The sequence below is a fragment of the Helianthus annuus genome, chromosome 8 (genome assembly GCF_002127325.2).
Source record: "Helianthus annuus cultivar XRQ/B chromosome 8, HanXRQr2.0-SUNRISE, whole genome shotgun sequence".
In the NCBI taxonomy this organism is placed as follows: Eukaryota; Viridiplantae; Streptophyta; class Magnoliopsida; order Asterales; family Asteraceae; genus Helianthus; species Helianthus annuus.
Window position 1 is genome coordinate 94,036,187 of NC_035440.2, and position 25,645 is coordinate 94,061,831.

Consider the following 25,645-nt stretch of genomic DNA (forward strand, 5'->3'; position numbering starts at 1 on the left):
CAAAGTTAATAAAGAGTGTGGTTGATCAGCTGTTAGATAAAGATGATTATGAGGAGTCAAACAAGGAGTCCAAACCCGAGTCAAAGTCAGGGTCCAATGCGTCAAAGTCAACATTGAAAAAGGACAAACGGGTTTATGATAAAGAATTTTTAATGTCAAAATCTAATTTGAATGATGAATCATTCAAAGTGGCATATACTTTGAAAGGTTCTGACAAATTATATTCTGATGAGAGTTTTCCAATAAGAAGTGTCAAACTTGAAATGATTCAAAAGGTATTCAAAATAACAGAAATTAATATTTCTGAAATAAAAGATTTACATCTTTCCTGAAAACCTAAACAGTACACTTCAAGAGATCAATAGAGAATAAACAAGAAAATGGGTTACAATTGTGGTTATAGTTTCCAAAAGAAACCAAACCATAATCGTAATTTCAAAAAGAAAGGTCTTGGTTTTGTTCCACCGAAAAACTATAAAAATGAAAAAATGTATAAACCAAAAACTGTGTTTGTTTCAGGAAAAACGTCAGAAGCTGAAAAAGAACAATCATTCAGAAAGCAGTCTAATCAGGAATTCCTTGCCAAGAAGCAAGAAGAACTGAAGAAGAATGAAGTTCCGAAGAAGATTGAGAAGAGAACCTGTTTTCAGTGCAAGATTGCTGGTCATGTGGCAAAGGATTGTCCGAAGACATTCAAGCCAAAACAGGAAATCTCTGGTAAAATGAAAGAGAAGATTGTGGAGAAGACTGAACTGTCAACCCGGAAGTTTACTGGCTTTGAAAATTCAACTGTTAAGAAAGGAGAATGTTCAAAGAGTGCTTCAAGAAGAATAGATAATGTGCCAAATCAAAAATGGGTTGTGAAAGGTTCAGGTAATAGTTCTGGTGATGAATCTGATTCCATAAAATCAGAGGAGCCACGTGTTGAGAAAAAGATTGAAAGGAAAGTTCCAACAATGAACTATGAAAATTTTCCACCATTGCGTGCTGAAAATTTTATGAAGAAAGTTGGAAAAGTTGAAATTTCAAATCAATTTTATTCTGACAAGAAGAAATTTGATGTTGAAAAAACTTTCAACGGAAATGTGAAACGTATCTTTGGACAAATGGTCAACGGTAAGGCCAAAAGTATCAAAGATTTTTATGCTTCCAAAGGACGTATTTACAAGCCTGTTGAAAGAGAAGATGAAGAAGATGTTGTTACACCCAAGGAAGGTCAGGCTTGGGTGGATATATTTTTCAAATAATAAAAAACCTGACTTGCCGGAGATCCCAAGTTAGTAATCGTGGATCATGAATCGGCATCCTTCTAAATCTGTGTTTGAGGTTTTGCAGGACTTGCCAGAACTCCCAGGTTTGTAAGTGAGGAGTAGGAATCGGCACCTTGAGAATTCAACCAACAGTTGGTAATTGGTTGAAAAACAGGTTTGAAATGCTTAACAATTTATCTTACAAATGATGATTTGTTTGAGATTGTTACAAGTGATTCAGAATGTGAACCAGTTGCTCTTACAAGTGGTTAAATCAAGGTCATTGAATTGGACTTGAATTAACTATCATTCATAAGATTGGTAAAACAATATGATGATTTGAACCCCAATTTTACAAGTGGTAAAAACAACTAAACTTATTTTCCGGAAAAACCATTTTGATTAAAACAAACTTAAGTGTTTTGAGATCATTATGGGAAAATAGTTTGTTGTGAGGGGGAGTTCTGATTGTTTAAGCCAAACGGATGGAGAATTGAAGTGTTTCGATATCAGTTGTCATGTTCTGTACAGTTTGTTTTCTATTTTCATTAGATGTATTTGAATTTTAGGGGGAGTAAGAAATTTTAGAAAATCCAAAAACATCAGAAAATTTGAAAAAGCCAAAAACATGATAAAACTGAAAAATGAGTTTTGTTGCATAAAAGAGGAAATGATAGTACATCAGTGAACTATCACAACATGCTAAAGAAATGTAATGTTTAAAAGTGATAAACAATCTTACTGTGGATGTGTCAGTAGATTTTCGCACATTTAGTAAATTGAAACGAGATATAAATCTAAATTAAAACTTACTTAATTCGTGGGTAACTATTCTTGAATATATGGGTAACCCCCGAAATATTGTTTGAAAGGTCCCGTATTCTGAGATACTAGGTCTTTATGCTCAGTGATATCTGGGGTATTATCCCGGGACTTCTGCTGTATGGAAATACTGACCTAGTCCCCGAATAATACTTTCTGCAAAAAGCTTTGAAACATAAGCTCGCCCTCAGCAATCTGATTAAACAATAAAATTGATAATCTTTGCTGTTGTAATAAAAGATCCTCTAAAGGGGACCCACCTAAAGTCGAAGCCGTCATCTCTCTGCGTATACGGAAGTATCGACCTGAGCTCTCACGGCCCTCGCACATTACCCCTTTACAGATATCAGCTGTGGTATACTCACCTGTAAGACTGAATTTTGGGATCTGGATACGGGAGTATATTCGAGTGGAGTGATACACAATTAAGTTTTAGTTTCTAAAACATTAATATCGTATCTCGAATCAGTTGAAATTTGTGTGAAAATTTCAGTGGACAAACATACTGACAATCTAGGTAAATTGTTTAGAACTTAATATGTTTAAAGCTTAACGGTGTTTGTGATTTGTCTCAAAACTGATATGATCCTCTTGCACGAACTCACAAAAATATTGCCTGTAAATATTTCATTTATGCATTTACTTTTATTAAAAAATTCAAAAAGATTTTTGGTGTGTTTTAGCATAAATTTTGAAAAGTCAAAAAGATTTTCGACAACTGGTGTTGAGATACTGATTTTTGAAATTCAAAGTGCTAAACTTGAAGAACTGGTTTGGGAGAATATATGTGAAGCTGGTAAATGTATTTGATAAGAGCCAGTAAAAGATCCTGAATGTAAAATCATTAATATAGTTTCTGGTACAAGTTTCTAAAAGTTTGAAGGTTTAATCTTTTAATAGAAACTTATGGTTGGGAAGAGATTGTGCAGGACTTGAGCCAGGTGACAATTCTGTACTGAAGTGCCAGGTTACGATCTAAGAATGAAATTGTGAATTCCAGACTACGATCCCAGCTGTGTGAGAGGGGGAGTCTGAAGACACCGTGTCAACAGTTGAGAGAGAGGAGTTTGGTGATGATGAAGAAAGAGAACAAGGATTCTTGAAATGACAGATACTTCAAAGGAAGATCGAAGACAGATAAAGACTGAAGATTGACGTTTTGTGAAGACTCGAAGACTCTCACTGAAGACTCCGTCAACATCCGAGGGGGAGTTTGTTAGTGCACTTACGTCTGTCGACTACGTCTTTCATCGAGTCTTAGAGTTGGACAGATCAGACATGACACAGAAACCTAGAAATAGTAGTTTGTATAGGTTCGCTCATGTATACAAGTTCTAGGTTCGCTCATGTGTCCTTGTATAGGTCAGGTTCGCTTATTTGTCTTGTCAGGTTCGCTTTTATGGTTGAGTGCAGGTTCGCTTATATGGTCTTGACCACATAAGCGGATCTCCTTGTCTATATATAGTGGTCCTTAGAGCGAACCTAAAAACACATAGTTACGGTGTTTTTCTTCCGACAAGCCACGAAGTGCTGTCGAAGTGCTGTCTGAACGTATAATCGAGTTATTAATCAATAAAACAGCAAGATTAAAGTGAATCCAGCTAGAATAGCACCAAATCATTAGTTTCCGCCTCTTGATTTGGATAGGAATTTCTCTGATCGACTCAAACAGGGCCGAACGCGATCCTACACGAAAGACAGAAGGAAAGTTCAAACAGAAAAGGCAACTCATACCTGAAGGCTCCCAACGACCTGATTCAAACGGGTGCGATCAGCATTCGCTCCTTCAAGAGCCTTAGAAACGCGGCCCTCCCTCTCCTTGGCCTCTTCAAGAGCCTTTGCAGCACGGGCCCCCGCCTCTTTGGCCTCTTCAAGCGCCTTTGCCAACCGGGCCTCTGCCTCCACGGCTTTAACAGCAATCGCTTCGGCCGCAGCCTTCTCCTTGCCCAAAGCAACATTCGCTGCCTTGGCATTCGTCAACTCCTGACGAACGCGAAACAATGTTTCATTCTGTTTGGCCCAAGATACTTTCCAACTCTTGCGTTCATCAGAAAGTAACTTAGCAAGAGTACGAACATGTTTAAGCTCAGCAGTTGCAGCCCACTCCTCGGTCTGCTTATACTTTTCAAAAGCAGCCCTATCCTTTTCAAGCTGCTCCGCACCCGCACGAGCAGCCTTCACCAACACCTCCGCCTCGGCTCGCAAGCGCGCAGCTTCCTCCTCCCTGCGGCCCAACACCATGTAGTCTTCCAGGATGGCATTCGCCACTATGGAACTTCCCACAAGCATGGTGGAAAGTTGGTTGATGCGAAGTTCATGGGGTGCGGAACGGGCACGATCAGCTTCAAATGGGGTGCCCAGGCCACCCAGAATCTCCCTACAAGCAGAAGGATCGTTTGAAATATCATCCCCCTGCATAACAGTCCAGGGGGTCGGTGATAACTCGTACTCCGATCCTGTGTGTAAGTGCGGTAATAATACTCCAGTTCAGACTCCCCAGGCTGAATCGGAGGCCCATCATAACTCGCACCACCAGAAGCAGAACCAGAAACCTTCTCAGCAGCGGGAGACTTCTGCGGCTCAACACCAGATTTTTGTTTCCCAGCATCAGAAAACCTCAAATCCAAATCATCAGCATCATTTGGAGAGATCAGGTTGTTAGAAGAATCAACAGTATCAAAAATCTGGGCCGCAACCTTCTCCACTGTCTTCTCCGCCTGCACGGACGGATCAGGCACCACCTTGACAAAAGGTTCCGAAGATTCCTTGGTAACCCCCGCATCCACGGCCGTAGTACGCAGGGGAGATGAAGGAGCGTCAAAGACAGAGAAATCTTCATCTTGCGGCTCTGCGAACAAAGCAACAATAACCATTAAACAGGTCACAACGGCAAATACTTGCGAAGGGTATAAATCACTTACTAGAAATAACCGCAGGCTTCTTTTGCATCGGACCAGTGGACCTTTTGGCCTGTAGCCTCCGACGTTTCACCTCAGTAGCACCAACAACTTTCTGCTCGGTTTTCCTCTTTTCACCAGCAAGTGTGGAACCCGCAGCAGTCCCACCCGCAGCCGCACCACCACCTGGAACACCCAAACCCTCAAGGGTATCAAATACTACCACCTAATCGGTATATCTGCGGTAACAAGAACGAGAGATACCTGCGGCTTGTGTTACCAAAGGAGGGGTAACAGAACCCTCAGGCTTTCACTTACCGCGACCCTGCGCGGGTTTCTTGGCTTGCTTCCTCTCCACATGTTTCTTAGGGCCAGTTTTCACCTCAAACTTCCCTAAGTCCCCAAGATTACCTACGTTCGACAAAATCAAACAAGCAAATCAAGGGGTGAACTTTAAGAAAAAAGGAAAATCTTAGAAGATACCTTGGCCTTCTGGCATCGGGGCGTTCAACACACTACATGGGGGAACGCGGAAATTGCCAACAATCTCCAAATTAAAACCTTCCCGTTCCCCGCACGGAACCAACTTAACCTTGCCCTTGAAATCTGGCTCAAACATCCTCCACAGGCCGACCGCATTCTTTGAAAAAACACATGCAGATTAATAAAAGCATAAAGAAGCAAGGAAAACACACAAGAATAACAGGCTTACCACCACTCTTTTTCCCGCAAAGCGCGCCTTGCTTTCCTATCCGGCCTGGTAAGCATCATTCGCAACACCCACAACTGGTTGTTGTCCAATTTCTTAAGTTCAATAGGCCACAGCCTAGAGAACCAATCTACAATCTTCGCGGTAGGGAGAGCAATATCTTCCGCAGTAACACCCACATTCACGTTCCTAAAGGTCATGTTGGCATACACCGCACAGGCTTTACCGTAGAAAAATCTCTTTTTCCACTTGGTAAGACCCTTCGGACGGGTCATCAGCTTGGGGCTCCCATACCTCTGGTTGAAAGAGAAAAAGCCGGTGTTTACCGTCAACTGGTAGAACCGCCGGAAATTCTCAACAGTAACATCTAAGCCAAGGGCACGGAAAGTGTACTCGAAGTTCCTGATTCGGAACATCCCAAATGGACTCAGTTGGGAAATATGAAGATGATAGTGCTCTAACACCTCAGCAACAAACACCGTCACCGGCAATCGGAGGTTGCCATCGTTAAAAAAATCAGCCCACAGAGTGATATCCCGCCGGAGCATCGGCACCAGTGTCACCCTCTTGTAGGTAGGTGGCAGCCCACTCATCCGCCATTTGTATGCTGGTCATCAGGGTATTAAACGGACCCTTTGACCACTTCAGTACCGGTAGACCACCACCGGTTGCACCATCATGATCTTCATCTTCGTCAGCCCCCGCCAACGGCTGCTGTTCAGAGTTTTCACCCTCCACATTGTGTGGATTTGATGGTTCAGCCATAAGAGATGTAAAAGAAAAGAAACTGAGTACTAAAACTCAACACAATCTCACCGGAATTTCAGAAAACCTTAACGGAGAAGACGGAGAAATCTTTTTTATCTCACCGGAAATTTTGAAATTTTGAACGAAGTGAGGGGAAACCACGAACGGTTTCCCCTTATATACTCATCGCAATAAATGCGATATGGAAACTGAATCATCACGTCCAAAAGAGCGAATTATGCGGCATCATGTGCCAAGCGACGTTTCCGCTGACGGTTACCACGCGCGCATGGCCGCACACGCGCCAGACATAGGAGACGTTTACACTCCTGCTACAGTGCATTTATGACCTCGGGCAGTGCAAATGTCCTTTCATTTCAGCACATGCCAGGAAATCTCACCAACTTCCACCAACTCACACGTGCGCTCAGCCACGTATACAACAAAAAGCGATAACATTATCCAAACACAAGCGGCATGCGGTTTCTCTGGTATACCGCACCATAACCCATACCGCATGTCGTTTTTTTACATACCCCTCAAAATAGCCAAAAATTATATCTTTCCATGGTTAAGGGGGTATAAACATGTCCGCACATACCCACGAGCACACGTGGAATATGCGGAGATGACACACACGAGCCCATACAGGTGTGTCAGATACTCAGAACCAGTGTTGTTCTTTGGACTGAACCGCATCTCAGGAACAGGTAAACCGCATTGCCTTCATTCTCTTCAAGCTTCAAATCCCTCCTGTCCGGTTCACAACCACAGAGGGTGCATAAACAACTTCTTCAACAAAAAGAAAGAGGGGAATGTACACGAACGCACATCAGCAACCCTGACTCCTGATCCTTCAAGAGCCACATCCGACCAACACACTCGTTTCAAGCGAGTATGAGGTGACAAAACCACAGACACTCATGAGTCGCTGCGGACACACCCATAGCTCCGCAAATGGTTGCTACGGAAGAGCCACAGCTAAGTTATCACACAGATGAATGAAGCTACTTCAAGGAAAGCTCCTCGGCATTGTAGCGTGAAGGTAAGTGGCTAAGAAACAGATGCGGACAAGATCCCCACTCACATAAAGAGGTCTCGTCGAACAATAAGCGACCGAACAGCGGTAACAAGTCTGCTTATGACTTTGTTAACCTATTTATAAGACGGATAGAATAAACAATGGTGGGCACAACTATGCCTATGACCATGTTTATTTGACCATTATCCAGATTCACATTGTTCGACCAAACACGGCCAACAATGACGCAAGTATCCAACATTGTTCAGCCAAACGTTGCCAACAATGGCAAGCAACGAGGTAACCGCAAAGGACGTGCGGTTACTTGAGAGCTAATTGGAAGAACATGAACACCCCACAAAAGGGATCATGATCACAGGTCCAATTACTACTGAAGACCACTCTCTTCTTAATTCACCACCTCAAAGGTTGGTTCGAAGCTTGTGCACATCTTCAACCACCGTCTCAGAGGTTGGTTCGAAGTTTGTGGACACCCCCAGCAAGATCTCAAAGGTTGGTTCGACGCCTAGTGGTCTTTTGCTTTGTTGGTTTAGTTCTTGTGTTTTTCTGGACTTTACTCTCGTGGGGGCTGTCCCATGAGAGAACTAGTGTGGGCATTTCCACGCTACTTGTGCTTGTTTGTTTGTTGATATATAGAATCACCGGGGTAAAACCCTTTACCCAAAAAAAAACACACCAACAGGTGGCACCCAACCCTGATGAGCTCAGAAGCAGGTAGCCTATGCTACCATATCAAAACCCGAGGCTGAGAATTTCGCATCAGACGAAACTTTTTCACCGGTACGGAAGAGGCGTCACATGACTCTTCCGGCTCTCCAGCTTGATTTACGAAGTGCAAAACCCATCTACATGGTCTAGAATCTTCTCCAGACTCCAAACTACCTTCTAGACACCATAGTCCAGTACTCCTCCCACATGCAACTTGTATATGGCAGCAACACTAGACTGGGGGGGACATGAAGGGGTATGGTCCCAGATCTCGCGTCAGCACGACCGCGAGCGACCATTACCCTTATTAAAACTCCCACTAGCTAACAACCTACCTGTGTCCGTGCGGGAACGCGCAAACACAGTGGTTGAATCCAATTAACCTTATGAGGGAGGAGGACTTACCTGGAATATGAGAACGGTATAGTGATGCGGCATGGCACCGCATCTGGTGTATGAAAACGGAAGTATTCACAGCGATGCGGCCTAGCACCGCATCCAGTGAACACTTCTATCAATACAAGGGAGCTGGATAACAGAAACAGTCACCACAGACGACGATGCGACTTAGCACCGCATCTCGCGTATTTCTTGATCAAAGAGTGAGACGCGGGAACATCTACAGTTACCGCAAACAGCGATGAGGCCCGCACCTCATCCTGTGCACTCAACAAGTGGGACTGACACCACAGAGCAAGTAGCACCAATGGCAGCTGCCTGTCAGGTCTACGTAAGAGACAGACTGACGTGGCTTCACCTCCACAGCCGACATGCCTGACACACCTGAACTGACGTGGCTTCACCTCCACAGCCGACATGCCTGACACACCTGCAAAGGTGCAACATGTCGTCAGTCTATCCATCGACCCCCTCCTTCACTCCTCGGATATAAATACCAACCCCCAACCAGGTTTGAGGTATCTCTTCACAACTCTCTCACTACTACTACTATCATACTTTGCTTCCCAAGCAGACTACTGATTCTCACGCCGGAGAGTGGTAACAAGGAGCACACCACACCCCATCCTCCTTGTTGCGAGTCACGGTTTGTTTCCTTGTGCAGTAGATCAACCAGCGGACGACTTAGCCAGCGATCCTCGAGAGGAAGGGATTAACCCTTCTTGACGAGACCAGTGTGTTAATCCTGCCCGGTTAACCATTGTTTCATCAATCCTTAAACGAGCTAAAAGCTCGGCTTGAGCTCGTTTCAATATCGCTTAAACGAGCCAAAACTCGGCTCGAGTTCGGCTCGCCAATGAGCTTTGTACTATATACAAAAAAATAAAATTTTGTTTGTGCCCTTTTAGGCTTGCGAGCCTAAACGAGCTTTGTATTCAATGCTCAAGCTCGGGCTCGATAACAAAACAAGCTCTATTTTAGGCTCGAGCTGGACTCGGGCTCGTTAAAGCTCACGAGTAGCTCTCGAGCCTCTAGGCTTGTTAACACCGTTAGATATCACGCACCACCCAATCCATCCTAAATGAACTAACTATTTGTGATACTATTTCTTTATTTTATAAATAAAGAGTAAAGTCCTTTTTGAGTCTCTGTGGTTTGTGCATTTTAACTATTTGAATCCAAAAATCAAACTTGTCTTGATTTGAGTCCCTGTGGTTTGTATTTTTAACCCTTTGAATCCAACCCTTTTAGTCTATGATTTGGATGAGGTTTGCGTTTTGGATTCAAAGGGTTAAAAATACAAACCACAGGGACTCAAATCAAGAAATGTTTAGTTTTTGGACTAAAATAGTTAAAATGCACAAGCCACAGAGACTCAAAAAGGACTTTACTCATAAATAAAATATTAAAATATTAAAATTATATCCATTTAAAGTTGGAGCTATTCTAAAATGTTAGTTTCCTTGGTCATAGATTAATGTATATTTTTTTCCATTAAACAGAAAATCTAAGAGACTAGGGTCATTCTCAAACTTCATATTTGAAGCAAACATTCATGATCAAATTAAGATTTCAGACGAATATACGAATTACACTAAGAAAATTTCTGAATGTAAACTATCATTAATGATTTCATTGTTTTCACATCTAAAAACAAAAAATAAATAAATAAATAATTAAAGGTTAGTGGAGGATCACATATTTTGTACCCACAACTTTTAAGAAATATATATAAATGCATATTAGGCTCAAGAAAAATCTCTTCAATTAGAAAACGTGCATATTATATATGGTGTATATGAAATGGCAAGTACCCATCAATATGGAGGTAGGTGCCGAAAGAAATCATTGATGTTTGATATTCAAATGGGACGAAAAAACTCGAAAAACCGAATTTATTTAAATCATAATTCTATTTTTAGGTTTTATTTCAATTTAACAACAAATTATTGTAATTTCGATCAAAATTAATATGAACTAGTTTTTTTTAACGTCGCGCGTTGCGGCGAAACGGAGCAAATAATAATGTAGAAGAAACGTGATTTAAAAATAAAGTATGTTGTTTAGAAAGTCAAACCATTAAAACGGTTTAGTTTATCATGGTACCGTTTTATGATACCAAATAAATACTTTATTTTGTGTACAATTTCGTTTTAAACAAAACTTATAACGGAATGTCAAGGAAAAAATCAAGCACAACTATATACTTAAGGTTTTAGAAAAAAGTTATAAACGTAATTATTAAAGAAGTATCAAATTAATCGATAAAGTAATATATATTCTGAAAAAAGAAAAAAAGAATTATTAAAACAGTGATAGAGGAAATATGTGGTTTTAAAAAAGGAAAAAAATTCAAATATGTTATTAAAAGTAAATATAATAATAAACTATTATAATATATTAAATAAAAAATAATAAAAAGCTATATATTATTCTAAATGTAAAGTTACTATTCATCGTACTTCATCAACAGTATATACGATAAATTAATATATGAATCGAATCAACTCGAATTCGAATTTCAAACTAAAACTGGTTTTTCGAAATCTAATATATAATTCAGCATCAAAAGTTAAATATTCGAATAACCTGATTTAGGTAACCAGAGTAACTCCAAATTCAATTCACTGAACACCCATACTAAGAAGAGAAGCAAACATCAACGTAGAGGTTGGTACTCATATATAACATTTGAATTATCGTGTAAATATCAATGTGGTGTAGCTATCTAAATACATCATTTGAAGTTGGATTGTAAACGCTAGAAACCAAAGTCGATCTCGTCTATGCTCGAACATGATTCGTTTAGCTTAATAGGGTTTGAAATCAACTTATTTAAATCTCTATATCCATCCAAAGATAAGTTCTATTCGTTAGTAATTGTTAAGCTCAAACTCAACCGGGCTAAGGTTCCACTCGTATGTTATATATTAATTGTATGTATATGCAATTCTTTGTAGGATAATTTATCTTAAGAAAACAAATGGAAAAATACCATGAATGTAAGCTCTGATGGGTATAAAAATCTTTAAACTTTTTTCTTTTTTCATCAAGGGAGGCATCTTAGTCATTTAGTATTAAGTAGTTTTTTTTTACGTTGCACGTTGCGATGAAATCGAGCAAATTATCATGTAAAACAAACGTGATTTGAAAATAAAGCATGTTGTTTAGAAAGCCAAATCATTAGAACGGTTTAGTTCATCATTGTACCGTCTTATGATACCGAATAAATATTGTATTTTGAGTATAACTTCTTTTTAACAAAACTTATAACGGAATGTTAAGAGAAAAATCAAGCACAACTACGTACTTAAATTTTTAGAAAAAAGTTATAATTGTAAATTATTAAAGAAGTATCAAATTATTTGATAAATTAATATATGCTCCAAAAAGAGAATTATTAAAAAATGGTAAAGGAAATATATGGTTTTAAAAAAGGAAAAAAATTTAAAATATATTATTAAAAGTAAATCTAATAATAAACTATAATAATATATTTGATAAAAATAGAAAAAAGCTATATATTATTTTAAAAATAAAGTTACTATTCATCGCCCAACGTTAACTATATATATATATATATATATATATATATATATATATATATATATATATATATATTAGTTTTTTTATGTCGCGCGTTGCGGCGTAACCTAACAAATGATAATATAAAACAAACGTGATTTGAAAATAAAGCATGTTTTTTACAAAGCCAAACCATTAGAATGGTTTAGTTTATTATTGTACCGTTTTATAATACCAAATAAATATTTAATTCTGACTACAATTTCGTTTTTAACAAAAAATGTTGAGGGAAAAATCAAGCACAACTACGTACTTAAGTTTTTAGAAAAAAAGTTAAAAATGTAAATTATTAAAGAAGTATCAAATTATTTGATAAATTAACATATGTTCTAAAAAAAGAATTATCCAAAAATGGTAAAGGAATATATAGTTTAAAAAAAGGAAAAAAATTAAATTATAAAAAAATATTAAGAAAAAATTTACACCGTTGGTCCTTATGGTTTCTGTCAAATTTCAATATAGGATACTAATAGTTTTTTTTGTTGCAAAATCAGGTATTAACTTTCTAATTTGTCACAATATTGAGTACTAAGGCCAAACCTTGTTAACTTTTTTTTGTTAAGTCTTAATAAAATAACTAAAATGCCCTTTAATAAATAGAGAGTCTATTTTTAATTAATTATATTTGACTAAAATAATTTGAAGTTTTATTTATATTTATATTTATATTTTTTATATTTTGTTCGTTTTATTTATATTTTTTATAAAATTATATGGATTTGAAGTTTATTAGTTATAAACTTTGAGTTTATATATAATATTATTTAGATTAAGTTAAAAAGTTTATTTTACTAGCATATTATTATATATAAACTCAAAGTTTATAAATAATAAAGTTCAAATCAATTTAATTTTACAAAAAAAATATAAATAAAACAGAAAAATATAAAAATATAAATATAAATAAAACTTTAAATTATTTTAGTCAAATATAATTAATTAAAACAGACTCTCTAGATATTAAAGGCCATTTTAGTCATTTTAGCAAGACTTAACAAAAAAATTAACAAGGTTTGGCCTTAGTACTCAAAATTCTGACAAGATTTGGCTTTAGTACTCAACATTGTAACAAATTAGAAAATTAATACCTGATTTTGCAACAAAAAACTATTAGTACCCAACATTGAAATTTGGCGGAAACCACAAATACCAACGGTGTAATTTTTCAAATGGTAAGGGAAATATATGGTTTTAAAAAAGAAAAAAAAATAAAATATGTTATTAAAAGTAAATATAATAATAAACTATTATAGTATATTCAATAAAAATAGAAAAAAACTACATATTATTTTAAAAATAAAGTTACTATTTATCGTCCTTCGTTAACCATATATATATATATATATATATATATATATATATAATTGACCAAATACCAATATGTGTTGACGTCAAGGACCAAATGTCTTGTGAGTAAACAATGAACGAATGTGTAATTTGTTTAAACTAAGAATCAAACCATGATATAAACACACCGCATGAACTACCCGTGACACTACTTATTATACATATTAATATGAAGTCTCCATAAACAGTATTTTTAATTTGAATTTAATAATAAACAATTATTGCACAATATAGATTGTAATTTGAAGTCTCCATTAATGATATTTCTAATTCTAATTTAATAATAAAACATTATAGCACAATAGATTGTGCTAACACCAGATGGTCAACTTTTATTATATATATATATTTAACCTTTCAAACGTAAAAAGATAAATTCATCATAACTCCATGAATACAATATTTTAAAATAATTAATGTAATATGGTTTATAAATATTTAGTTGTTCTATATACATTAACACCGAACTCATATTTTTTATTGTATCGGTTTTGATAATTATTATAAAACTTCATATGCGATAATAAAAACCGATATCCATACCGATACCATGATGAACCGAACCAATATCATCCGAACATTAATTCAAATTCAAAGTGGTCATGAATAGTAAATATATTTTTAAAGAATTTTTTAACTTTTTAATTATATTTTATTTACCATGTAATTTGATTATTTTAGTAAATTGCATTCTATGTTTATTTTTTACTCAATTTCGCGATATAAATTTTTATTAATAACGTATATTGTGTCATATCGTACCAAACCAAATTGAAACTGTTTTTTTTTTCAACATTGTGATATAAATTTCATTGAAGACGGCTATCGTGCCACACCGATCGGTAATCGACCGAACAATATATGTATTAATATTGTATTTATATATGTTATTTTTGTTTTTGAAAAACTAACACCATGTCACTATCGTACCCTAACGAACAACATCGATACCGGTATCTGTATTCATTTTTATTGTTTCCCGTTTTGATAATTTTCATTTATGCAACTCTATATGCGACCATAAACGAATATCAATACGAGTACCTGACGATGAACCGATCGATACCATTCGAACAACATCGGTGTCAGCACCGGTGTTCGTTTTTATCGTTTTCGGTCGATGTAAAACACGTATTGATTTCTATACCGAGTGCATGGATCGTACCAGTAGTGTAACGAACCAAACTGAGATTGATCGAATGCCCGCAATAAAGTACCGCCGCAACGCGCGGGCATATAACCTAGTTTAACTTATAGTTAAACTGATAATATATTAATTTCATATCAATTTTACTTATTTTTCAACAAATGTGTTACTAATAGTAAAGTGTAAATTTATGATGATTATTTTATTTGTGTTGTTCTTAGCAACGAAAGTTAAAGTTACAAGTGTCATAAAAAATGTAAGTATAAATTACTATCGATCATTAAATCATAGTTTAGATTATTAGAATCTATATTTAGTTATTCCAATGAAATCAAATTAAGACTAGTATTATAAACAAGAGTAAAGTTATCCTAAAAAGTCTCCTAAATTTAGGAAACGTCAAAGAGACAATAAATTGCAAAATATAACACAGTACCGAGAAATATAACACAACACTGAGGAAAAATGACACAATAAATCGTAAAAAAAGCTCAATGGCGCAAATAATAAAAGATACTTAAAATCCCAAAATCGAAAATATAAAATCTAATATCATAGAATTCCACGAGACAGTTTTAGTACCACTAAAAGAAGCTCAATAAGGCTATACCTAGGAATATGAATAGAAGGCTACACCACCTCCTTGCTTGATCTACCATGGTTTGCATGGATTAAACCGTGGCAACCATGGTCCTTCTTTACATTTTTCAACAAATCATTTCCTTTTTCTTTAGACAAAGATAAATTAAAATAAATAAGGGGCTAGTGGTTTGGGTCATGATCGCACCTTTAGGGTAGTGATTTTGGATGGTGGATTAGAGGTGGGTTACATGACACTGACGTGTAAGGTCATAATAGTTATAAGGGTTATGACCATAACCTATAGCCTAAGAATTCATTTGATAACATTTCTAGGCCTTTAAACCTTTCTCTAAAAACAAGTAACGTAAGTCCAAGATGGCTCTAGATATTTAAAGTTATGTGCACGTGGTTGATGCGTACATGCATTACTCCTTTTATCCAAAAGTGTGCATTACTCCTTGTATCCAAACATAAATTTGTCTAAAAGTGTGTGGACTCCTTTAATTTCATAGAAATATAAAATAAAACTAAACAAATAATCCTCTAATAAAGCAATGTTGTAAATTTGGCTTTTTTGGAAATCATATTTTGTTATTTTTAGAAAATAACAATTTTCGCTTTTCGAAAGGAAAATAGCTTTAATTATATTTATAGAAAAAAAAATTGGTTACTGAACTGAAAAGGGCCATTGAATCATTGGTTTTCCGGTACAAGTTGCGATAATAACATAAAAGTTAATCTTAACGGTTAAAGAGAGAACTTCAGGAAGTAATGTTTTAAAAACCAGTTCAAACCGGCCAATAGTACCAGTTGAATCGTCCGGTAGAACCAGATAAACCATCTGGTACACCCGGTTGAACCATCTGATACATCGTTAAACCGCTTCTGAGCTCAATCCGGTACGGTATAAAAACCGGATTTTAAAATATTGCGACAGTTCTTCTTCTATCAACAAGAACTTAATACGACAGTTCGACAATCAACTACAACTGGATAAGCTGTGTGTGCTTCTCTAGTCAACAAACTAATGGTCTGAGGTGCACAAGTGCACAACTCAGTTACCAAGATAATTTACTTCTATGATAACGGTTTACGTACTTCTCCAATTCAAAGCCACAAATTGGATAACAACAGAATATGAAGTTGAATCAAATATATGATGTTTGTAGCTCCACCTATTTCTTATTTCTCTAGTTAGGGATGACAATAGGACGAATATTGATACTCCTAGTCTCATACCGGTTGTAAAATCTTATCACATACGCGACATAACACTCGTCAAGTATATGTCAGGTTACTATCCGTTGGGTATCAAGGGATACCCGAGGGTATGAGTTATATTCGTTAGTTTCTTCAAAGATACCAGTTAGGATTTTGAAACACATATTTTTCTACTATTTTAATGTTTATATAATTTTATGTTCTTAACAACACTTATTTTTCCTTAGCAACAACTATAAACCAAAATATGATTAGTTACATACATGTCATTATTACGATCCAAAATATGATTAGTTACATACATATCATTATTACGATAAAAAGTTTGAAATATATATAATGTGTAAAAGTCATGATAATATAAATCTCAAAATATAAGTGAATACTTATGTAAAAATTATAAATAATATTATGTAAAAAAATATAACCAAGAGAAAAAAAATGTTTTTCACGTAGTTAAACTATTGGAATGAACCATTAATAGATTAGAGTTAATAAAAAGTAAGGTTAGAAATTAAAAAAAATCGTGTATATACTTGGGATAAATAGGTATATGTTTTGGGGTGATACTTTTTAGGGTTTATTTTATACTTTAATATATTACAGTTTTGGTCCCGTGGGTTTAAAAAGTTGTAAATGTGGTCCGCATTGTTTGCTTGTAGGTACAAATGATCTTTTTTACCAACAAAGGTTAAAAAAATCTCTTAATAATACTACTCACAGCTTAGAAAATAAGACCTAAGTTAACCCCTCCCCCCCCCCCCCCAAATAAAATAATAAATAAATAAAATTTAGTCCCTATCTTGTTTTGTTTGTGAGGTCGCCTACTCCGCCACAGTCTACCCCAACGTCACCATGCATTTAAACAACCATCATTCCAAATCACAATACCGACATTCCCACAAGATGAAAACATCCCAAATTTGAACCCGTGAACTTTAGCAACCAATGAATTATGCCTCTCCCTACCACGTTCGAACAAGTGGAGGTGGCTTCCACGCTAAACCAAAAATTTCCGATGACTTGAAAGTTTGAAATGATTTACAATATAATAAAAACAAAGTGTGAATATTGAGTATTGGGGCAACCTCATAAATTATATATACATGAGGGACTTCTTTTTAATTTGAATTATAAATGTGTACCTAATCAAATATGTTTATAGAGGATAGGGATCCTGTATATTAATCCAGAAGTGTGAGAAGTGTATTATAACACTATATAACACCATATAAACACCGTATAACACTATGTAACACCATGTAACACTTTATAACAATACTAGTATTAAGCCCCTGTGTTACAGCGGTTGTTGTAAAACTGTATCAAGTAGTATCAATGCTATACTACTCTCAACGACCACCAACACCGGAAAACCTCATAAAAACAAATTAAATGAAAACGAAAAAAATAACGCCGAGCGAAAAACAGACGTAAAATCTTTGAATCACGAACGCTCGTTGCAGAGAAATTAAACCGAAACGTAAAACATAGAAAAAGATTACCAAGTCAATCCAGGACACGCGCGTTGGTCGAACTTGTTAAACGGAGAAAAATAGATGTGCTGCGACGGGCCAGTCAAACGGAAAAAAATATACGAAAAAAATGTTGAACCCCACACGCACGTTGCGGTGCATTAACTCACAAAATTTAGAATGAAACGAAAAACTTGGGAAAGATGATAAATATGGTGGACCAAAATTGAAAATAAGAAAGAGTTGGAATTAAATTACAAAAGATGAAAAACTTTAGGTTAAAAGTAAAAATATAAAGGATCTAAATTGCAAACTTGAAGTTATTTATTAATCTTAGATAAAGATAAGGATAAAAATAAATGATATCTACATTAGTTATTAATATTAATATGAAATTTATTAAATAATTATAAATAAAATTTATGAGGATGAAGAAGAGAATGCCATATGGCATTATTTGGAGTCTTTTATTATAAGTTAGATATAACACTATACATCTATCGTAGACATGCTATCAGACAAAATATAGTGTTATATTTGTTATATAGTGTTATATAGTATTACATAGTGTTATATGGTGTTATATAGTGTTACATAGAGTTATACGGTGTTTATATGGTGTTATATAGTGTTATATATAGTGTTATAATACACTTCTCACACTTCTGGATTAATGTACATGATCCTCTATCTGTTTATAGATATTATTTTTTAAAATTATATTATTCAATGAATAAACTAATAAAACTAATATATTTAAATTACTAGTTATATTCTATAATTACTACATTTAACGTATATATAAATTTAGAATAAAATATACTCAAATAAAAACGTGCGTATAATGTATGGTGTATATGAAATACTACCCAATCAATGTGGAGGTTTGTGACTAAATAAAGTATATTGTTTAAAGGACGGAAAAACTGGAAGTTCGATTTGATTATATTCGTTTTTTTCTTTTTGGAATGATGATTATATTCCAATATTAATTTTGAATTTCTAATTTGCATTTGCAACCGATTCGCTTCATCAGAATTGAAATTTTCGATTATTCGTATATGAATTATACATATAATTTTTACTTTTGTTATATATGTGAGTATATGTATAAGAGGCATAATTCATAGGAGAAAGTTTTGGGATCAAGCAAATTCAATGGTTGAGATTGAATGGTCACAAATCTATCAATCATGTAAGAGAAAATGTAAGAGAAAACAAGTGAAACAAATGGGAATAGCAAAATAGCAAAAGCCAATATTGGTGACTCATAGATCTAACTTACTCACGATTTTTAAATGCCTATAACTTTTTTCATACGTTTATATATATATATAGAGTGAATTGCAAATTTTGTCCTTTATCTTTCTACCATTTTGCAGGCGGTGTCCTTTATCTTTAAAATTGACAAGTTTTGTACTTTAGGTTTTAAAATCCTGCACGTTATGTCCTTTAGGCCTAACCTAGTTAGTTTTTTCAGTTAACTATTGTCATGTGCTTTGCACGTGAGGGTATCCTTGTCTTTTCACCTTTTCAGGGATTATTGTGTAAAAAAGTTATATACAAGGACTACTTTGTAAAAACAAATAATAATATTTAATTAAACAAATCTCTCTCTCTTCTCTCTTCTCTCTCTCTCTCAAAAAAAAAAAAACAAATGCAGTCTTCAATTCAGCAAGCCCTAAAAAATGGCCATCTTCTACCCCATCGACACCACAGCACCTCCTTCATCGTACCGACACCACACTTCTCCAACCCTCCATCTCCGCCGAGTCACCCCGTCTCTGGTTGGCTAATAGAGTGAAAGAGCAGTGTCATAGATCTATACAAGCTGAAAAGACATCTAACCCTAAAAAAAGTGTAAAGTGGGATGCTGATTTGTGCTTTATTGATGATTATGATCGTGTTTTTAGAAATTGTCTTAAGTTAACAAAATTAGAGATGAACAGAGTTTATAATCTCAGGCTTGATGTGAGTCCCCTGTTTTCGGTTTTTTATTTTGGATTTTGCTTCATTGATGTGTTAAAATTTGTTTCTGATTATTAATGTGTAATGATCTTGTAATCAACAGGATGGGTCTCCACCAGCAACAATCTACGAGGTTTGTTAGGGCTGATTTTATATATATGTGCCTGGTTTTCTTACAGTGATGAAGTTTATTCAACTGTAATGTTTTATTTTTGTTTGTAGAATATGTGGGATTTAACACCTGATACAGAGTTGCTAATGGAATTGCCTGAAGAGTACACTTTCGACTTCTTCAACAGCCGCCTGTCACCACCATCACCCTCAGCCTTCTTCACCACTCTGAACAACAGCCGTCGGTGCACCCTCATCCGCACCGGAATCGGCCGTCGACTACCGCCTACTCCGCAGCCCAACTTCTCCGCCTTCAAATCACCTCCAATACCGGAAACCCTTCTCGCCGCCCTGAATTACCACCGCCCACCCCTACCTCTCGCCGTCGGATATCCAACCGGCGGTCGCCTTTAATCAGGTATGTTCTAATCTCTCCTCTATAGTGTCTCGTGTTACTACACACCCGAACCAGCCCACATCCTCAGCGATCCGGTTAAGCCCGCTACCGATTTGAGTCGTACCCCTGTTACCGGACCCCTGGAGTGGGAATAAAAGATTGAGGATTTGGGGATTTTTTATTTGTTCAAATGAGATGATTTGGTTAGTGGGTGGTGGTGATGGTTGGCGGCGACGGTTGAGAGAAGTAGAGGGAATCGGAGGTGGTTGAGGGTGGTGGTCGGAGGTGGTTGTTGGTGGTGGCTAGAGAGAGGTAGAGAGAGAGAGAGCTAGAAAGAGGGTGTTGTTTCTTTATATATAAATGTATATACATATATTGTAATATTTTTAAATTTGTTTTTGTTTTATTTATTAACATATTTTAAAGTAATTGGTAAAAAGACTAAGTTGCCCTTGAGTGATCAGATTTAACAGAAAAAAATTAACTGAGTTTGGCTCAAAGGACATAACGTGCAGGATTTTAAAACCTAAAGTACAAAACTCGTCAATTTTAAAGATAAAGGACACCGCCTGCAAAATGGTATAAAGATAAAGGACAAAATTTGCAATTCACTATATATATATATATATATATATATATATATATAAAGTATAATGTACAAGGGTGAGAGTTGGCTACAAAGTTCATTTTTCCTACAAAGTGTAAAAAGTCATAAAACACCACAATTTCAGCCATAAAACACACTCAAAATCCATAAATAACAAAGTGGAGATTACTAAAACACCATATGTGTTGGTTTTGTGTTGTGTTGTGTTTTGGATGATAAGGCTTTGATTATTGAATGACAAATATTAGTGTGTTTTATGTTGATTATCATGTTGTGTTTTATATTCATAGTTCTATGATGGTGTGTTTGATGTTTTTATGGACTGTTAAGGTTTGGATATTGTGTTTTAGTGATCTTCACTCTGTTATTTGTGGGTTTTGAGTGTGTTTTATGGCTGAAATTGTGATTTTTATGACTTTGTACACTTTGTAGGAAAAATAGACTTTGTAGCCGAACCCCACTCTAATGTACAAAAGCCCTAATCATACTTCATGTACGCGACAACGAGATCTTAACGTGTGGCACAGATTTAGATTTCTCATTAAGGGCAAATTAGACATTTTTCGTCCTTGAGGCAAGGTAATCCAGACATTTACTAACATCAAGAGAATTATGTGAGTTCGTTATCTCCTGCATCTCGATAATTACGATTCGAATCAGTTTCAAATATTTTCCATTTTCAAAGTATCAAATTAGTGGTTATAAGTGTGCGATTAGGGTTACTATCACTTATTGTTTGAAATGGATCCACAAAGCAGTAACACACGAAACACAGATGATATTGAATTTGAAGATGCTGAATTCCATGCCGTTCCTGATGCTGCTGAGCATTTGAGGAATCCGACATCAGACAACCACGTTCTATTAGAGGATCAGACCAGTAAGTTGTCAATTAATCATTTTAATTTTCCAGAAATCAACGAAATTATTGTTATCTGATGTTTTGTATTTGATCGTGAATCATTATTTGATAATTAGTTTTTTGAAATGAATGCGTCATAAATCACGCCTGTTTATATGCTATATAGTGTATGAGACCTGTGTAATTCCATCAAACAAGCGTTGTTATTATGAAGTATACAGTACTGGCTGTTTTTTTCTACATGCGTTATTATTTTGAGGTATCATGCATGATTTTTCTTGTTTGCGTGATTTTTTTTATTTCCTAGATGAGTGTCTGTGTGTTTTGGTTTAGAGCTCGTGTTTTTTTGTCATTTTCAAAATGTGCAGATGAAAGATTGTATATTCCTGAGGTAGCTTCATCATGTGTTCCTGTTATAGGAATGGAATTCACTTCCCTAGAGCAAGCATATGTTTTTTATCAGACATATGCCAAGAAGTCAGGGTTCTCTGCTCGAAAAGGAGGTGAACACCATAGTGGTGGTATTATCAAGACTAAATACTTTATGTGTTCAAAGGAGGGGTATAAACCTATGGCTTTTGATGATCCTTATTCGAAGTTGTCTAAGCCATATAAAAGTAGGAAGAGGCCGACTATTCAAACCGGGTGTAAAGCTTAAATTAAGCTTTGTTCGACGGATGGGGTGTTATATAAGGTTGATAAGTTTGTTCAAGCGCATAATCATTCATTCGTGTGCCCCAAAGATATGCATTTATTACCGGCTTATAGGCATCTGTCCGAAACACAAGAAGAGATGATATGGGATCTTGGTACATTGAATCTTGGGCCAGTGAAAGCGTTCAATATAATGAGACAAAGATACGGAGGTTTTGAAAATGTTGGCGCAACTAAAGACGACTGCAAGAATTTTAGAGCTAGGATACATAGCTATATAGGAGAGTATGATGCAGATATGGTTATAAATAGGTTGACTGATAAAAAGCAGTTTATGGTTGATTATTCATTTGTACATTCAGTCAATGAAAACAAGCAATTAACTGGCCTGTTCTGGGCCGATGGTTTGTGCAAACGTAACTATGCTGAGTTTGGAGACGTCATATCGTTTGATGTTACATTCAAAACCATCAAGTTAGTATTCACTTTAATGTTTTAACTTCTTTTTTTTTGTATAATTTTGTTGTTTTTAGGTTCAATTTATTTGATCATTTTGAATGTATAAAATGGTTTTTGTACCCTTTACTGGTATTGATAACCACTATCGGAATGTGACGCTTGGAGTCGGGTTGCTAGCATCCGAAAGCATTGAATCATACAAATGGCTGTTACAATCATTTTTGGACTCGTTTGGTAAGCAGCCGAAGGTGGTCGTCACTGATCAGGACCCATCGATGAAACAAGCTATCGAGGCAGTGTTCGATAAAAGTAGGCACAGATTATGTATGTGGCACATAATGAAGAAAGTTGCTGATAAGGTTAGACACAACTACAACTTGAGTTATTACTATTACAACCGGCGTAATAACTATAAAGATTTCTGATTTTTATATGCACTTGTACAAAAAGTTCACCATGCGTTATTATTTCCTACACTCGGTTTTTTTTAAGCGTGAATAATTATTAAGATTTATGATTTTTGTTCATTCCAATCCTTTGTTTTAATAGGTGGGACATGAGTTGTGTAACAATGAAGACTTCAAAAGACGTATGTGTGAAATTGTATGGACTGATTCGATTGCGCCAGAAACTTTTGAGACAGAATGGAAACTGATAATGATTGAATTCGGTCTAACCGAAAATAAATGGATTGACGATATGTTTGGCATGAGATCTTCGTGGATTCTAGCTTTCTATCGTCATGAGCCTATGTATGGGCTCATGCGGACCACCTCCAGATCAGAGAGCGAAAACCATTTTTTCTGTCAGGTGGCGAATTCTCAACTTACCCTTGTCGAGTTTTTTAACCATTTTGATGGTGCAATGGACGTGCAAAGATTCAACCATCGAAAAAATGACCATATTTCTAGAAATACAACCCCAGATAACTGGTCTGAAACTTCCTTAGAGGATGATGCTATGAAAATTTACACCAGGTCCATCTTTGCTGATCAACAGGCAGAGTTATATGGAACACTGTCTGAGTGTCTTCCTATGGAGACTAAAATCGAGGAACCGTTCTTGAAGATAAGTATGAAGGATTGGAAAGCCCACGGTGACGATTTATTAGAGGTAACACTATCTATACTAGATAACATGCGTTATTACATAACAACGTGCGTTTTTTCCTTGATTTTTAGTTTTCAATTTTTTATGTAGGTTTGTTTCAAGAAGGGGGAGGATGTAATTGCATCATGCAGTTGTCGCAGGTTTGAACAATATGGATTGTTGTGCAAACATATATACTTTGTGTTCAAGATGTTCAAAGTTAAAGAAATTCCCAAAAAGTACGTTATGAGAAGATGGACCAAAGATGTGGTACCGAATGATCTAAATAACACATTTGATTTAAGTGTTGATGATAATGATGGGCATAAAAAGGCCAAAGAGGTTGCATATGAGATAATGCAGACCGGAGAGTATCTTATTGGTAACTTGATGAGAGATTTTGATCATCTAGTTATAGTCAGGTATTGGATGAGGGAGATGAAAGAAATGGTTGATGAACTTCGCATAACCAAAAGAAGAAAGAGACTTGATGAAACAATGGTTAACCAGGCAGGGTTAACTCACTGGTCTCGTCAAGAAGGGTTAATCCCTTCCTCTCGAGGATCGCTGGCTAGATCGTCCACCGGTTGATCTCCTACACAAGGAAACAAACCGTGACTCGTAACAAGGAGGATGGGGTGGGGGGTACTCTTGTTACCACTCTCCGGCGTGAGAATCAGTAATTTGCTTGGGAAGCAAAGTGTGATAGTAGTAGTAGTGAGAGAGTTGTGAAGAGATACCTCAAACCTGGTTTGGGGTTGGTATTTATAGCCGAGGAGGGAAGGAGGAGCTGAAAGGACAGATTGACGACGTGCTGCCCTTATGCAGGTGTGTCAGGCTTGTCGGTTATGGAGGTGAAGCCACGTCCTACTGCAGTGTCAGTCTGTTGCTTACGTGTGGTCTAACAGGCGACTGTCATTGGTGCCACTTGCTCTGTACTATCAGTCCCACTTGCCTTGTGGGCAGGATGCGGTGTCGCGCCGCATCGCTACCTGCGGTAACTGCCGTTGTTCCCGTGTTGTCCTTCTGGCAAAGACTGTGGGATGCGGTGCCAGGCCGCATTGCCACTTGTGGTGACTGTTGCTGTTATCCAGATCCCTTGTATTGATAGAAGTGTTCACAGGATGCGGTGCTAGGCCGCATCGCTATGCGTACACCGTTTTCATACACTAGATGCGGTGTCACACCGCATTGTTATACCGTTCTCATACTCCAGGTAAGTCCTCTTCCATCATTGGGCAGATTGGATTCGACCTCTGTGTTCGCGCGTGCCTGCACGGACACAGATAAGTCTTTAGCTAGTGAGGGTTTTGATAAGGGTAATGGTCACTCGCGGTCATGTTGACGCGAGATCTGGGACCATACCCCTTCAAGTCCCCCCAGTCTAGTGTTGTTTCCGTATGCAAGTTGCATGTGGGAGGAGTACTGGACTATGGTGTCTAGAAGGTAGTGCATATGTTGTAGAAGATTCTAGGCCATGTAGATGGCTCCTGCTTCTAGAAAATCAAGCCGGGGATCTGGTAGAGTCGTGTGACGCCTCTTCCGTACCGGTGAGTAAGTTTTGTCT

At 36.5% G+C, this 25,645-nt stretch overlaps 2 protein-coding genes across 2 annotated transcripts; both read left to right on the forward strand.

The window, feature by feature from the left end:
• The first annotated feature begins 19,587 nt into the window (after positions 1-19,587).
• Positions 19,588-20,936, forward strand: LOC110871354. Its single transcript, XM_022120161.2, has 3 exons — positions 19,588-19,902; positions 20,003-20,032; positions 20,122-20,936. Exons 1-3 carry the CDS (start codon positions 19,873-19,875, stop codon positions 20,422-20,424), a joined length of 363 nt encoding a protein of 120 aa, XP_021975853.1. The 5' UTR covers positions 19,588-19,872; the 3' UTR covers positions 20,425-20,936.
• Positions 20,937-21,436: 500 nt separating this feature from the next.
• Positions 21,437-22,909, forward strand: LOC110871355 (protein FAR1-RELATED SEQUENCE 11-like). The gene is made up of 2 exons (XM_022120162.2): positions 21,437-21,894; positions 22,245-22,909. The coding sequence occupies exons 1-2, from the start codon at positions 21,756-21,758 to the stop codon at positions 22,532-22,534; spliced, it is 429 nt and encodes a 142-aa protein (XP_021975854.1). The 5' UTR covers positions 21,437-21,755; the 3' UTR covers positions 22,535-22,909.
• The last annotated feature ends 2,736 nt before the right edge of the window (positions 22,910-25,645 follow it).